The following is a 14,537-nucleotide window of genomic DNA, read 5'->3' on the forward strand; positions in this document are numbered from 1 at the left end:
CTACAGTTGTATCTGATGAGATGTTTTGTCACATGCGACTTTAAATCTGAAGCAGTGGTATACGTAAGAAGACATTGGGAGCTCGAGCCATGATGAAGACGGGAGGTTCCCGATTTACAAAGTGAGAGTGTCACTTCGTGTTTTAACTACACAATGTGGAGTTGGCCAGACCGTCCCTCGTTAGGGCCACAAAGCTTGGGCGATTGTTGGTCTTTACATTTAAACTATCAACTAAATTTGTATTTTACCACTGATCTATATAGCTCTTTTTCAGAAGCAACCTGGACACATGATAGCTCAACTAAGTGGCTTATGTGGAAATGTATGGTAACCAAATACTGTAATAAACGCGTGTTGATTCTAAATGTGGAAGGGGGAGGAACTGGAGGACTCGGGAGATAAAAACGGACCTCCTGCATACTAGGCGAGGTAGATAACATCTCGCAGGGGTCAGCAACCGGCGGCTCTGTAGCCGCACCCGGCTGTTTGCGGCCCTTTGAGTGCCCCCTTGCGGGCAGCCGATTTTTTTTTTAAACTGAATTAAACTTTTTCTTTGGGTCTTCCGGTAAAGTCACGAAGAGCAAAAATATTTTTTTTACAAAAAAACTATGCGATCGAAACATCGTAGTTTTTTTCTTCTTTGGTTCTTTCGGTAAAGTCACGTAGAATGAGAATAAAATAATAAATTGATAAAATAAAATAACAATATTCTCACGACGTTTCGGCCACAACACAAGCGGCCTGTGTTGTGGCCGAAACGTCGTGAAATATTATTGTGTTATTTTATTTTATCAATTTATTATTTTATTCTCATTCTACGTGACTTTACCGAAAGAACCAAAGAAGATGAATCATTGCAGTCACGAAAGCTTTAAATCGAAATCGTTGTTTTTTTGGTAAATGTGTTCTACGTGACTTTACGGAAAGACCCAAAGAATATGAATTCCTGCAGCCACGAAAGCTTTGAGTCAAGATTGAATTTACTTTGTTCGGTCCTTCACACTCTTTGAGTGTTAGTCGAGGCGCCTCCACCCCCCCTCGCTTTTAAGACGTTACAATGCGTTCCTGGAAAACCCCGCTGTAAATCGGATCGTCGTAAACCGAATCCTTTCACCATCGACGCAATGTCTTGGTGACGATGCACAGTCAAACTGTAGAATAACTAGGGGGGGGGGGGAAGGGAGGCGGAGTGGAAACAAACTAAATATACGCAGTTTATTCCATCACCTATTTTGTGTTAAAGTCAGAATGTGTTCGTCGTCTGCCGTATACACGCTATGTTTGTGCACGTGTACAAGTAGCTCTCTGGAAATATATTAGTTAAAGACGAAAAAAAATTGCTTTGAAAAGTTACCGACCCATGATCTCGGCGAACTGCTCGTTACCAATGTGTTAAAACGATAAATAGCTTCTGTAAATATAGCTTCTATATGGTGACGTTTTGCAGGAAGGTCGGGCCAAAGTTCCCCCCCCCCCACACACTGGAGAGCAGTGATCGCTATTTATAGTCCAAGCGAGTAATTTGCGGTGTAGATTTTCGAATTTGGAACCATGACGCTGTCACATGCTGTATAACGCTGTCACATGCTGTATAATAAGTATTAGTCTCTTGCGAATGACCTTACGGGATCTGCAACGGACAGTTTTATAATTGCCACGACTAACGCCAGAGGCGACTGACATCTCAACCTACCACCCTTCTCCAACCAACAATGACCAGCGTGGTGAAGTATGGCCAACTCCCATGACCTACACTGGTCCTGGGAGGGCTTCACCCAGAAGTAGTGAGTGGGTTGACAACAGTCTAAATCAGGGGTGGGCAAATTTTTTGACTCGTGGGCCACAATGGGTTCTAAAATTTAACAGAGGGGCTGGGCCAGGAACAGATGGATGGAGTGTTTGTGTGAACTAATATAAATGACATGTAAAAATCATAACATGAAAGGATTTGGCCTTTAACAGGTAACAAAACATTTATTTGCAAGACAATTTAACAAATTGCACGAACATGAACAATACAAAAACATGTCGTAACTCCCGGTCAAAGTGCGCCATCTAATGGGGAAATGGGGGCATTACAGGAGAAAGGTAAAATTTAATTAAATTATATTTGGACAAGTTCGGCGGGCCGGAATTTAAGTTCAGCTTAAATAAAACAACATTACGGCCTTCATTGAATCGTGACAATTGCCAAAATCTCAATAATTAAGGGTACAATTCTGTCTGTGATCAAAAGACCTGGAATGCGACAGATATCGGAAGTTAAGCAGGTTGGAGCCTGGGTAGTGCTTGTATGTACGGTTTCCCATGCACATTAAGCAGTCCCCCTTCCGTTCCTCTCTTAAAGCCTCGCCTCTTCTCTATTGCCCCTTCACCTCTTCACTCCACTGGCCCCCTCCACTCTTTGCCGTCCCTCCCCTGCTCTTTCGTGACCCGCCAAGTACCCCTCTATCGCAGTCATCACTCAACGCTTGCACGCCCCTGCCCACCAAATTCATTCTATTGCCGGTTTTTATAGACTACATTAAGCGACTCAAGGCGTTCTTTTTAACTAAATGTACGTTAAGATTGTCGTCTGCGGGGTCACGCGTGTCTGAGCAGCGGTCAAATTATCCAGCAAGATCCTTACAGCGGGGAAGAGGGATAAGCCAGCAGTGCAATGTTTAAAGGGATGCCCACGTGTGTGTACGCAGTGCAACGGGGCTCACGTCGAACTCGGTGTCAATCTCTGGGGTCTCGCATCGATCCCAATAAAACGAACTCAAGCCACGCCGAAGCAGTGCGTGATGACGCCATCGCGTCCGACGCTGTGGGAATGCGCGCTGTGCGTAATGACGTCGCACGCTTTACGTAACCGAGTGGTTGATGGAGCGTCAGCCTTAAACACCTCCCCCCACCTCGCGCCAACCACAACCGCAGGGCGGTGAGTACGCGTTGACGTCATCGCGGCGCAAGCAAGCGAAGGTTTTTACGTCCAACGTGATGACATCACACGGGCCTCGCGTAATGTTCGCGAGGTGACGGCGCCTGTGCGTGGTTTTGTGATGTCATCAACAAAACCGCCGTTCGTCACGAAGTGGCGGTGACGTCACCACGGCGCTTGTGCCAGGCGCACTTTTGATGTCATCACACAAAACCTGTCGTTCGCCACTCAGCAGTGGTGACGTCACTACTGCGCCTTTGCTATGCCAGGCGCACTTTTGATGTCATCACACAAGACCCGCCGTTCGCTACTCAGTAACGGTGACGTCACTACAGCGCTTATGCCAGGCGCACTTTTGATGTCATCACACAAAACCTGTCGGTCGCCTCTCAGTAGCGGTGACGTCACCACGGCGCATTTGCCATGCCAGGCGCACTTTTGATGTCATCACACAAGACCCGCCGTTCGCCACTCAGTAACGGTGACGTCACCACGGCGTTCGTGCCAGTCCAGGTGCACTTTGAGGCTATCACGTGAAGTGTCGAAGGGCCTCGCTGCTGGCAGGAAGGTCACGGGGCAGAACCAGCTGGTGCCATGGGTTGGCTGACTGAGACGCACCGTCAGCTGTGCCGCGAATCACGGTTGAAGAGAGGCGCGCCACGGTGGCTAGGAGATGTTAACTACCTCGCCAGGTTCACAGGAGGTCGGGGCTTCGATTACAAACCTTGATGCCTGCTGCTGTATATTTGGAGTTTGCGTGTCTCTCTCTCATCATCATCACGGTGGCTAGGGGATGTTAACTACCTCGCCTGGTACACAGGAGGTCGGGGCTTCGATCACAAACCTTGACGCCTGCTGCTGTATATTTGGAGTTTTCGTCTCATCATCATCATTATCACCGTGGCTAGGGGATGTTAACTACCTCGCCTGGTGCGCAGGAGGTCGGGGCTTCGATCACAAACCTTGACGCCTGCTGCTGTGTATTTGGAGTTTGCGTGTCTCTCCCCGTGGTCGCGTGGATTTTTTTCTCCGGGTTTTCCCTTCGCATAAAACAACACACGCGTTGAGATTGTTTCGATTATTTTGCTGCTATTAATGTCCATGTGAAAAAAAAAATCCACTTTGTTGAGCTATCATTTGTGGCCAGGCCGCTTCTGAAAAATAAGTTAATACTAAAGTGGGCTTTGCCTGGCATAGGATCGACATGGTTTGGTTTTACTGGTAGGAACGAAGTTGTAAACTGAGTGTACCAGCCTGCAATAGATTAATGTGTCCGTCCGTCCCATTTCAATACTTTAACGAAGTGAAATCTCGTGCTGTTGGGTGTAAAATCAGCAATAGACAGCGCAGAGACTTGTCCTACCAGCCCACCCTGCAGGGACCTGTTATTTGTAGTGCTCTTACCCGCCCCTAGTGGACATCTGTGGGAAAAAAGAGCTTAATGGCTCATCGGATTTCTCCTGCAGTTATAAATAATTATACTTATCATCATCAAATGATGTCATCATCATCAGCGTCGTCACCACCACCACACGCCAATTGACATTCAAATTGGGCTTCAAAAACGCGATGACCTAATCAGCGCGTAGTGACGTGAGCGTGGTGACGTGCGCGTGGTGACGTGCAGCGAGGGCGTGGTGACGTACGCGAGTGCGTGGTGACGTACGCGAAAGCGTGTTGACGTACGCGAAGGCGTGCTGACGTACGTGAGGGCGTGCTGACGTGCCGAGTGCGTAATGACGTAGGCGAGTGCGTGGTGACGTTCGCGAGTGCGTGGTGACGTACTCGAAGGCGTGCTGACGTACGTGAGGGCGTGGTGACGTACGTGAGGGCGTGCTGACGTGACGAGTGCGTAATGACGTAAGCAAGTGCGTGGTGACGTTCGCGAGGGCGTGGTGACGTTCGCGAGGGCGTGGTGACGTGCGCGAGTGCGTGGTGACGTACTCGAAAGCGTGGTGACGTACGCGAGGGCGTGTTGACGTTCGTGAGTGCGCGGCGACGTCATGACGCACGGCCCGAGCCAAGTGGAGTTGCGGGGGGCACCGCTTTGACGGAGCGAATTTCGCTGTCCAAGAGAGAGGTGGGGGGCGGGGGGGGTAATAACGGAGGCGAAAGAGTTTAACACGACAAGCAAGTAAGTGAGCGTCGTGTTCATTGCCCCGAGTGTCGAATCTGTGTGCCCCCCAACCCCACCCCCGTCGCCCCAAAGCCTCACGCCGCGAAGTGCACGAACCCCATGTGTGAAACCTAAAAAAATGTATCCGTGTAAGTGGGCGATTGTGTATGATGCAGAGGTCGTAGGAGGCGATCGCGCGCCGGTTGTTTACGGGTTCACACGCTCGCACTGGCGCACTCGTTGCACGCAAAACATCGCGAACTTTCGCGCTCTTTCCGCGTCTGATGTCGCCGGTGCTGCTGGGCTGAGGCAAAGTGAGGCCTAGCTGCCAGCGCCTCGCCTAACCTAGGCCCTCGATATTTATACACAATTAAGGGGGGGTGGGGGGTTCTCTTATTTACGTTTTTAAACAAGTGCAAAATTTTTAAATCATGAAAAAAAGTCACGTCGATATTTTTGTGATTGCATTCGTTGTATTTTAATATTGCTGTTTGCACGATAGGAGATTACAGTAGTGTTACCTTTTTTTCCAGCAGTTTCAAAGTATAAAAAATAAGAATAGGTTTTTACCCTTTTTTGACAAAGAAAGGGCAAAACTATAAAGTTTAGTGTTTGTGTGTATTGTAGACTAAGGTAGAGAGTGTAGTGTGTAATGTATCTGTAGGTGAGTGTATGTACTTTATCGTAGACGTTAACTGAGTGTGTGTACTTTATTGTGGACTGCAGTGTAGTGTACTGTTTTGTTTCACTTTAAAGTTTAGTGTGTGTGCACTGTAGTGTAAAAGGTAGACTGTAGTGTGTAATTTATTTGTAGACGAGTGTATGGTACTTTATTGCAGACTTGAGCCGAGTGTGTACTTTATTGTAGAATGCGGTGTGTAGTGTACTGTTTGTGTAGAATACAGTGTGTAGTGTACTGTTTAGTGTGTGTAGTGTACTGTCAGTTTAACACGTAGGCTTTCGCGACCAATATTCATAATAAAGGTTTTTTGGTTAGATCGCGTTATTTATAAATGTGTCGTAACCCTCCACCACCCGAATAGTGTACTGTTTGTGTAGACTGCGGTATTTAGTGTAGTGTTTAGTGTGTACTTTATTGTAGAATGCGGTGTGTAGTGTACTGTTTAATGTGTGTATTGTAGACTGCAGTGTGTAGTGTACTGTTTAGTGTGTGTAGTGTACTGTTTGTGTAGACTGCGGTGTGTAGTGTACTGTTTAGTGTGTGTATTGTAGACTGGTGTGTGTATTGTACTGTTTAGTGTGTGTATTATAGACTTGTGTGTAGTGTACTGTTTGTGTGTGTGTGTATTGTAGACTGCAGTGTGTAATGTCCTGTTTAGTGTGTGTAGTGTACTGTTTAGTGTGTGTATTGTAGACTGGTATGTGTAGTGTACTGTTTGTGTGTGTGTGTATTGTAGACTGAAGTGTGTAGTGTCCTGTTTAGTGTGTGTAGTGTACTGTTTAGTGTGTGTATTGTAGACTGGTGTGTGTAGTGTACTGTTTGTGTGTGTGTATTGTAGACTGCAGTGTGTAGTGTACTGTTTAGTGTGTGCAATATAGACTTATTTGTAGTGTACTGTTTGTGTGTGTATTGTAGACTGCAGTGTGTAGTGTCCTGTTTAGTGTGTGTAGTGTACTGTTTAGTGTGTGTATTGTAGACTGTTGTCTGTAGTGTAATGTTTGTGTGTGTGTAGTGTACTGTTTAGTGTGTGTAGTGTACTGTTTAGTGTGTGTGTATTGTAGACTGCGGTGTGTGTGTGTGAGAGAGAGAGAGACACGCAAACTCCAAATATACAGGGGTCAGGGTCGAGATCGAACCCACGACCTCGTTCATACCAGGCGAGTTCGACGCCCAAACTCAAGTAGCGAGGTTCAAAGCGCACAGTTCACTAACCACTACGCCACCGCTCCTCTCCTGTGAGCTCTTGATAATTCAAACAATATTCTCCGACTCTTTCTTGTGAGGAAGCACTGCTCTGCCCCCCCCCCCCCATACATAACGTGTTGATCAGGTCACTTAAAAAGCCTCTCAGAGATACCTCTATGATATCTGCTCTGGAGGGGTAATTCTCAGACCCGAAGGGTCTTCAACCACTTCTCTGGCAGAGTTCTGAATGGGTTTTTTTTATTGGTCTCATCGCATAACATTGGGAGCACAATGGGAATAAAAAAAGAGCGAAACTAAAAAAAATCAGTCTACACGCCACCTGTGTACCCGTGCACTTCCTCCTACTGCTGGCAGAGAGGCCCCTTGGAAGAGGGAGCTGTAGAGAGCCCTATGTCTCGATGATCGAGCAAGCTCGAAAGTGGCTGCCGTGGAGTGAAAAAGTTTGAGAGGGCCCTGTTTTGTAAGAGGGTATTTTGGCCAACAATTTTCCCATGTATGTTGGGCGGCTTTTTTTTTGGGTTACCGTTGTGTAAATTTCACGATTTCTGTACAGCGTCTTGACTTGCATTATAAAAGCCCAGCGTTCTGTTTGTCAACAAAATGATGAGAGCCTTTCAGAATGCCTGAATCAAAACGTTATAGTAAGTGAACCCCCCACCTCCCCTCAGATGCGGGGGTAAAAAGTTTATCCAATATATTTTAAAAAATGGTAAACTCCCCCCAAATATTCCCCCCCCCCAAAAAAAAGAAATGTATTTTGTAGGCATATATGCCTACAAACCCTACATGTAATAGAGTCAATAGTATCTGCACACATTTGCGGGGGGGCGGGGGATAAAGTGCCGAGAAGCCCACTGTAGGAGCTGGAATATCTAGTGACTAAAACTTCGAGCAAATTATAACAAAGCTGCAACCAATTCTATAGATTTTTTTCATGTTTGCTCGATATATGCTTTGTAGTTTGAATTGACTCTACAACAAAGCAATGTAAATGTCGGTTTGAACTAAAGTCCTTATAATGTTTGCAAATATTTTGTGTGCCATTTTGAATTGGTTTAATTAGGCGGTGAGTTACTGTTCATACTTCTAAATAATGGAAAGGAAAAAAATCTAGCACACCTGTCTGTGAAATGCATCTATTCTTTATCAGATGTCCTCATTGTTTGACTGGTGTTTTGACATTGCTAAATCCTCAAAAAACAAGCAATCCCACTGGGTTTTACACGTGTTTGTAAAGTGTCCTTTTACAAATTGGTCGTCAGAAAATTGTGTTGACTGTCATTTTTTTACATTCTATTTATTTTAGGATACAGTGAACACAATGGTTAACATATTTTGCCTAGTTCTCACAACCTCCCTATATTCAAGAAACATATATATTACACCTTTAAACAGTCCTGTTTATTGCTGGCCAATTTGTGCTTGTGTTCAGCAACTGTGATTAAAACAAACGTTATTGGCCACTCTTGTGGTCTAATGAACCTTTTTATTTTTTGTTGCACTCAAACACTTGTTGCCTTTTGACATTTCCTAAAATTCATAAACACAAGGAATGCATAATGTACAGGCCTTTGTCAATCCAGCGCTGGATGAAGGCCTCTCCGTGGCTGTAATGGAAGTTGTTTGACCATACTTCACGACGCGAGTCAGCGTGGGTTGACGAGGTGTGGGTGCTGCTCACCAGATCCGGTATTGTTCTCTACTGATGTTAGCCGTTCTCTACTGATGTTAGCCGTGCCTGGGAAGTTCATTTCAGGATTTGAGTTCATAGCGCAGCGCGCTATGCCCCAAGCTGCCGTCGCTGTTTATAAAACACATTGGTTAAACGTTCAATTATAAATTGTGTGTGCACATGTGTTTGTAACCCACAGTGGCGTGGCATCCACATGGCAACAAGAGGATGATGCCAATGGGTCACCACGGTTACAGAGAGAAGACAACATTTGTAAGTACAATCCTGGAGCGTTTACAGATCTCATTTGATACTCTGTTATAAGCCCCCCCCCCCCCAAACAAAAAGTGCTTGGTATATTTTACGAATGCCGGTAGAATACCTGTCAACTCATACGATATACCCCGTATTCTTGTACAGGGACATTGAGTTTTCAGGTCCATGCGGAGGCGTACAGCCGTTTCAATTTGGGCAAAACAATAATTGTCTATTTGTTTGTTTCTCCATTGTGATGGGACTTTGTAGGATGAGCATTGACATTTATAAGGGCACGGGGTGACCAATAAGGTCTGAATGTGTAATAAGGTGGGGCACTGACAAGGGGTTGACAGGTATGCGGTAAGATGATTCAGATGTGGCCGTTGACAAGAGTTGCTACAGATTATAGTCAAGGGTTACTAAACTGTTTTTTTATTTATACACCTGTGCATTTTTTGACAGTATGTCAGTGTTATTTAATTTTAGTTAATTATATAGAAATGTTACAGTGGGGATTTACTCACGGTTTTATGTTTTGAGTGCTACAAGAGACTAGCATAAAGCATATATGTAATTAAACATGGTTAAAACATGTTTGTTGGAAGTAATTATATATACAAAAAACATATTGGAAAATGGGATAAGTAGATATACTTATTTTATTGTGTTAATTTAAATTTGAAAGGAAAGAAGAAAAACACATGACCACTGCCATGTTCTGTTGTGCTTTGGTTGTTATATATGGGCCTCTAAAGCAGCGCTGTCTCAAAAATGTGTGCATGTTCCATTTTTCACGCCTCTAGATGGACCAGGAGCCTCGTTGGCTGGACAACTCTGATGACATACCAATCTATCATGATCGAGGCATGGAGCGGCGTAGGTCACCCAAAGAATGGGTATGTGTCTGTGTGTACCATGATACCTAACCTAACCCTAAGCAAAGACAAAGATCCCCCCTCTATAACCTTAACAGACTGTTGGGGCAAGTGCTGTTAGGCTGGCACGGCATGCGAGGGGATGGGTGGCCAACACCACGCCCGGCTGCCTTTGTTTCCCTAGTGGTGATGTTTACACAACATACTGGGTTCTAATTTTAAGGCTGAGTCGACCTGGAGATGTCCAGGACTGGTCCCACACCTCCGATTAGCACGGTTGGCTACATACAGCACACCCGTGCTGGTGAGAAGATGGCGCCGATGATGGTAGCCTCAGCCGGTCGGTGCGCCCTGTTTTGTCTTGTTTTGTCTGTTAATTCAGTGTTTTGCCAAGATTTTCGGAGTTCCCTAACAAGAGACGAACTTTTAAACATCAGGGAAACAACTCCTGTGGATTTATTTCCCACTTTTCTGCTTCCAGCTGCAGAATTAGTGGGCATTCTAGTCAAAGCCGCGCTAGGCTTTGCTCAAGCAGCGAAACGCCGCCCAAGGGGTAAACGGTCGGGGGCTCTTGTACGGCTACGCAGACGCGGGATCCGAACAGTGCTTCCGAGCTTTTTCCTCTCCAACGTATGTTCACTGTGCAACAAAATGGACGAACTTCAGCTACTGATGGTGAAAAACAGAGACTTTCTTTCATCTTCTGTTTTGTGCTTCACGGAGACATGGCTGTGTGATTTGATCCCGGACACTGCGCTACAACTGGCAGGATTCCATCTTGTAAGATCGGATCGTGACATAGCACTCTCCGGCAAGATGAAAGGCGGTGGTATTTGTTTTTACATTAACAGTGGCTGGTGTGTAGATGTCACAGTGATTCTGCAACATTGTTCTCCGCTCCTTGGATAATTTTTTTATAAACTGTAAACCTTTCTACTCGCCTCGCGAGTTCGCGTCGCTCATTTTGGTCGGAGTTTACTTGCCGCCGGGTCCTCAGGTTAAAGAGGCCCAACGCATGCTCGCCGACCAGATTCTGAGTATGGAGCGAGCAAATCCAGATTCGCTCGTTATCGTACTTGGCCACTTTAACAAAGGTAATCTCAGCCACGAACTCCCCAAATACATACAATTCATTAAATGCCCTACCAGAGAACGGAACACTCTGGATCACTGCTACACTACAGTCAGTAGAGCCTACCACATCGTCCCCCGAGCAGCACTGGGACACTCTGGCCATGCCATGGTCCACCTGATTCCTGCATACAGGCAGAAACTAAAGCTCTGTAAACCTGCTGTGAGGACATCTAAACAGTGGACCAGTGAGGCTGTGGAGCATTTGTGGGCGTGCTTGGACTGTACTGACTGGGATATGTTCACAACTGCTACCAATAGTCTGGATGAACTCACAGAGGCTGTGACGTCGTACATCAGCTTCTGTGAGGACTGCTGTATTCCAACACGTACCAGGGTGAACTTCAACAACAACAAGCTCTGGTTCTCAGCAAAGCTCAGAAGGTTGAGGTTGGAGAAGGAGGAAGCGTTTAGGAGTGGGGATAGAGACAGATTCAAGGAGTCCCTTCGACAGGTTTAGCAAGGCGGTGAGAGAGGCTAAACGACTGTACTCAGAGAGACTAAAACACCAGTTCTCTGCTAACGACTCTGCTTCTGTCTGGAGAGAGCTCAGGCCGATCACCAACTACAAGCCCAGAGCCCCCCACACCACTAACGACTCCCGCCTGGCCAACGACCTGAACGAGTTCTACTGCAGATTTGAAAGACAATTGGACGTCCTGAACTACCCCTTCCCACCCAAGAGGCCCCATCCCCCACCCCTATTACAGAGACGACTCTCCTTTCAGGAGGGAGAAGTTAATAGACTTTTCAAGAGGCAGAACCCACGCATAAGCAACTGGGCTGGACTCTGTCTCTCCAGCCACCCTCAGGCACTGCGCTGACCAGCTGTCTCTGGTGTTCACCAACATCTTTAACACCTCCCTGGAGACATGCCATGTACCTGTCTCAAGTCCTCCACCATCATCCCTGTGCCCAAAAAGCTAAGGCCAACAGGACTAAATGATTATAGACCGGTCGCCCTTACCTCTGTGGTAATGAAGTCTTTTGAGCGCCTGGTCTTGACAAACCTCAAAGCCATCACAGACCCTCTCCTGGGGACCCCCTTCAGTTTGCCTACAGAGCTAACAGGTCTGTGGATGACACAGTTAACATGGCCCTCCACTTCACCCTACAGCATCTGGACTCCCCAGCATCCTACGCCAGGATCCTGTTTGTGGACTTCAGCTCTGCCTTCAACACTATCATCCCTGCCCTGCTTCAGGACAAGCTCTTCCAGCTGAACGTGCCCGACTCCACCTGCAGGTGGATCACAGACTTCCTGTCTGACAGGAAGCAGTGCGTTAAGCTGGGAACACAAGTCTCTGACTCCAGGTCCATCAGCACCAGAACTCCTCAGGGCTGCGTCCTTTCCCCACTGCTCTTCTCCCTGTACACCAACAGCTCTGTCCGTCAAACTCTTGAAGTTTGCGGACGACACCACCCTCATTGGGCTGATCTCTGGTGGGGATGAGTCTGACTATAGGTGGGAAGCTGACAACCTGGTGACCTGGTGTAGCCAGAACAACTTAGAGCTAAATGCTCTAAAGACAGTTGAGATGGTTGTGGACTTCAGGAAGAATACAGCCCCACTCACCCCCATCACCCTGTGCGACTCCCCAGTCAAAACTGTAGAGTCCTTCCACTTCCTGGGCACTATTCTCTCCCGGGACCTCAAGTGGGAACTGAACATCAGCTCCCTCACCAAGAGAGCTCAACAGAGGATGTACTTTCTACGGCAGCTGAATAAATTCAACCTGCCAAAGATAATGATGGTGCACTTCTATACAGCAATCATTGAATCCATCCTCACCTCCATAACCGTCTGGTACGCTGCTGCCTCTGCCAAGGACAAGAGCAGACTGCAGCGTATCATCCACACTGCTGAGAAGATGATTGCCTGCAATCTACCAACCCTCGAGGACCTGCACACCTCGAGGACCATGAGGCGAGTGAGGAAGATTGTGGCCGATTCCTCCCACCCTGGATACTTCTCTGTTCCAGCTACTCCCTTCAGGCAGAAGGCTGCGGTCCATCAGGACCGCGCCTGGTCTTGACAAACCTCAAAGCCATCACAGACCCTCTCCTGGGGACCCCCTTCAGTTTGCCTACAGAGCTAACAGGTCTGTGGATGACACAGTTAACATGGCCCTCCACTTCACCCTACAGCATCTGGACTCCCCAGCATCCTATGCCAGGATCCTGTTTGTGGACTTCAGCTCTGCCTTCAACACTATCATCCCTGCCCTGCTTCAGGACAAGCTCTTCCAGCTGAACGTGCCCGACTCCACCTGCAGGTGGATCACAGACTTCCTGTCTGACAGGAAGCAGTGCGTTAAGCTGGGAACACAAGTCTCTGACTCCAGGTCCATCAGCACCGGAACTCCTCAGGGCTGCGTCCTTTCCCCACTGCTCTTCTCCCTGTACACCAACAGCTCTGTCCGTCAAACTCTTGAAGTTTGCGGACGACACCACCCTCATTGGGCTGATCTCTGGTGGGGATGAGTCTGACTATAGGTGGGAAGCTGACAACCTGGTGACCTGGTGTAGCCAGAACAACTTAGAGCTAAATGCTCTAAAGACAGTTGAGATGGTTGTGGACTTCAGGAAGAATACAGCCCCACTCACCCCCATCACCCTGTGCGACTCCCCAGTCAAAACTGTAGAGTCCTTCCGCTTCCTGGGCACTATTCTCTCCCGGGACCTCAAGTGGGAACTGAACATCAGCTCCCTCACCAAGAGAGCTCAACAGAGGATGTACTTTCTACGGCAGCTGAATAAATTCAACCTGCCAAAGATAATGATGGTGCACTTCTATACAGCAATCATTGAATCCATCCTCACCTCCATAACCGTCTGGTACGCTGCTGCCTCTGCCAAGGACAAGAGCAGACTGCAGCGTATCATCCACACTGCTGAGAAGATGATTGCCTGCAATCTACCAACCCTCGAGGACCTGCACACCTCGAGGACCATGAGGCGAGTGAGGAAGATTGTGGCCGATTCCTCCCACCCTGGATACTTCTCTGTTCCAGCTACTCCCTTCAGGCAGAAGGCTGCGGTCCATCAGGACCAAAACCTCATGCCACAAAAACAGTTTCTTCCCATCTGCTGCTGGCCTCTTCAACAAGGCCAAGGGCTTACACTGACTTTAACATTTTATCTACAAAATGACACCTTGCCATATTTACACTATGTTACCCTATTTGTATTTTTAGATTGTATCTTATAGCTACTTTATATTCAATATTTATTCAAAATTTTACATACTTTTGCCCCTTAGTGTTAGTTAGACTTTGTACCTTTAGTATAGTTAGACTTGTATACTACTTATTTTAGATTTAAGATGCCTATATGTTGAATGTATGCACCTTCCTGCCAAAGTAAATTCCTTGTCTGTGCGAACTTTCATGGCGAATAAAACCCTTTCTGATTCTGAAAGAAGTTCAACATACATACATAATCGTCACTGATGTTTGTCGTGAGTGGAAATCGAACTCGGGTTGTCGGGTTAGTAGTGCAGTGCACTAACCGTTACGCTCCCGCTCCCCCTAAGCAGGACCCCTCTCTACCTGCATTGTTGCCCTACCAAGTGCGACAGCCTGGAACATCTTTTGGGGATGGGCTGAAGATAATTAGTGGTTTATTTTGCAGGGAGATGCTTATATATTTGTCTTGGAGTTTTCTATATGTGT

General features: G+C 46.9%; 1 protein-coding gene across 3 annotated transcripts in view; it reads left to right on the top strand.

Annotated features, from left to right (window-relative positions):
* The first annotated feature begins 3,312 nt into the window (after nt 1-3,312).
* PPHLN1 (periphilin 1) overlaps nt 3,313-14,537 on the top strand; it is a 32,321-nt gene continuing 21,096 nt past the window's right edge. The window contains exons 1-3 of one of the 3 annotated variants that reach the window (XM_076070652.1): nt 3,313-3,615; nt 8,799-8,872; nt 9,661-9,753. In XM_076070652.1, coding sequence (XP_075926767.1) covers nt 3,597-3,615; nt 8,799-8,872; nt 9,661-9,753 — 186 coding nt within the window. In that variant the 5' untranslated portion in view covers nt 3,313-3,596. Of the gene's footprint in view, nt 3,616-4,824; nt 5,058-5,087; nt 5,189-8,798; nt 8,873-9,660; nt 9,754-14,537 lie in introns of those variants that run through there. The other 2 variants (XM_032963339.2, XM_032963338.2) reach the window with 2 other exon arrangements.

This window comes from Petromyzon marinus, chromosome 30 (genome assembly GCF_048934315.1).
Source record: "Petromyzon marinus isolate PM22_M1 ecotype Great Lakes invasive population chromosome 30, UKy_Petmar_22M1.pri1.0, whole genome shotgun sequence".
NCBI lineage: Eukaryota > Metazoa > Chordata > Hyperoartia > Petromyzontiformes > Petromyzontidae > Petromyzon > Petromyzon marinus.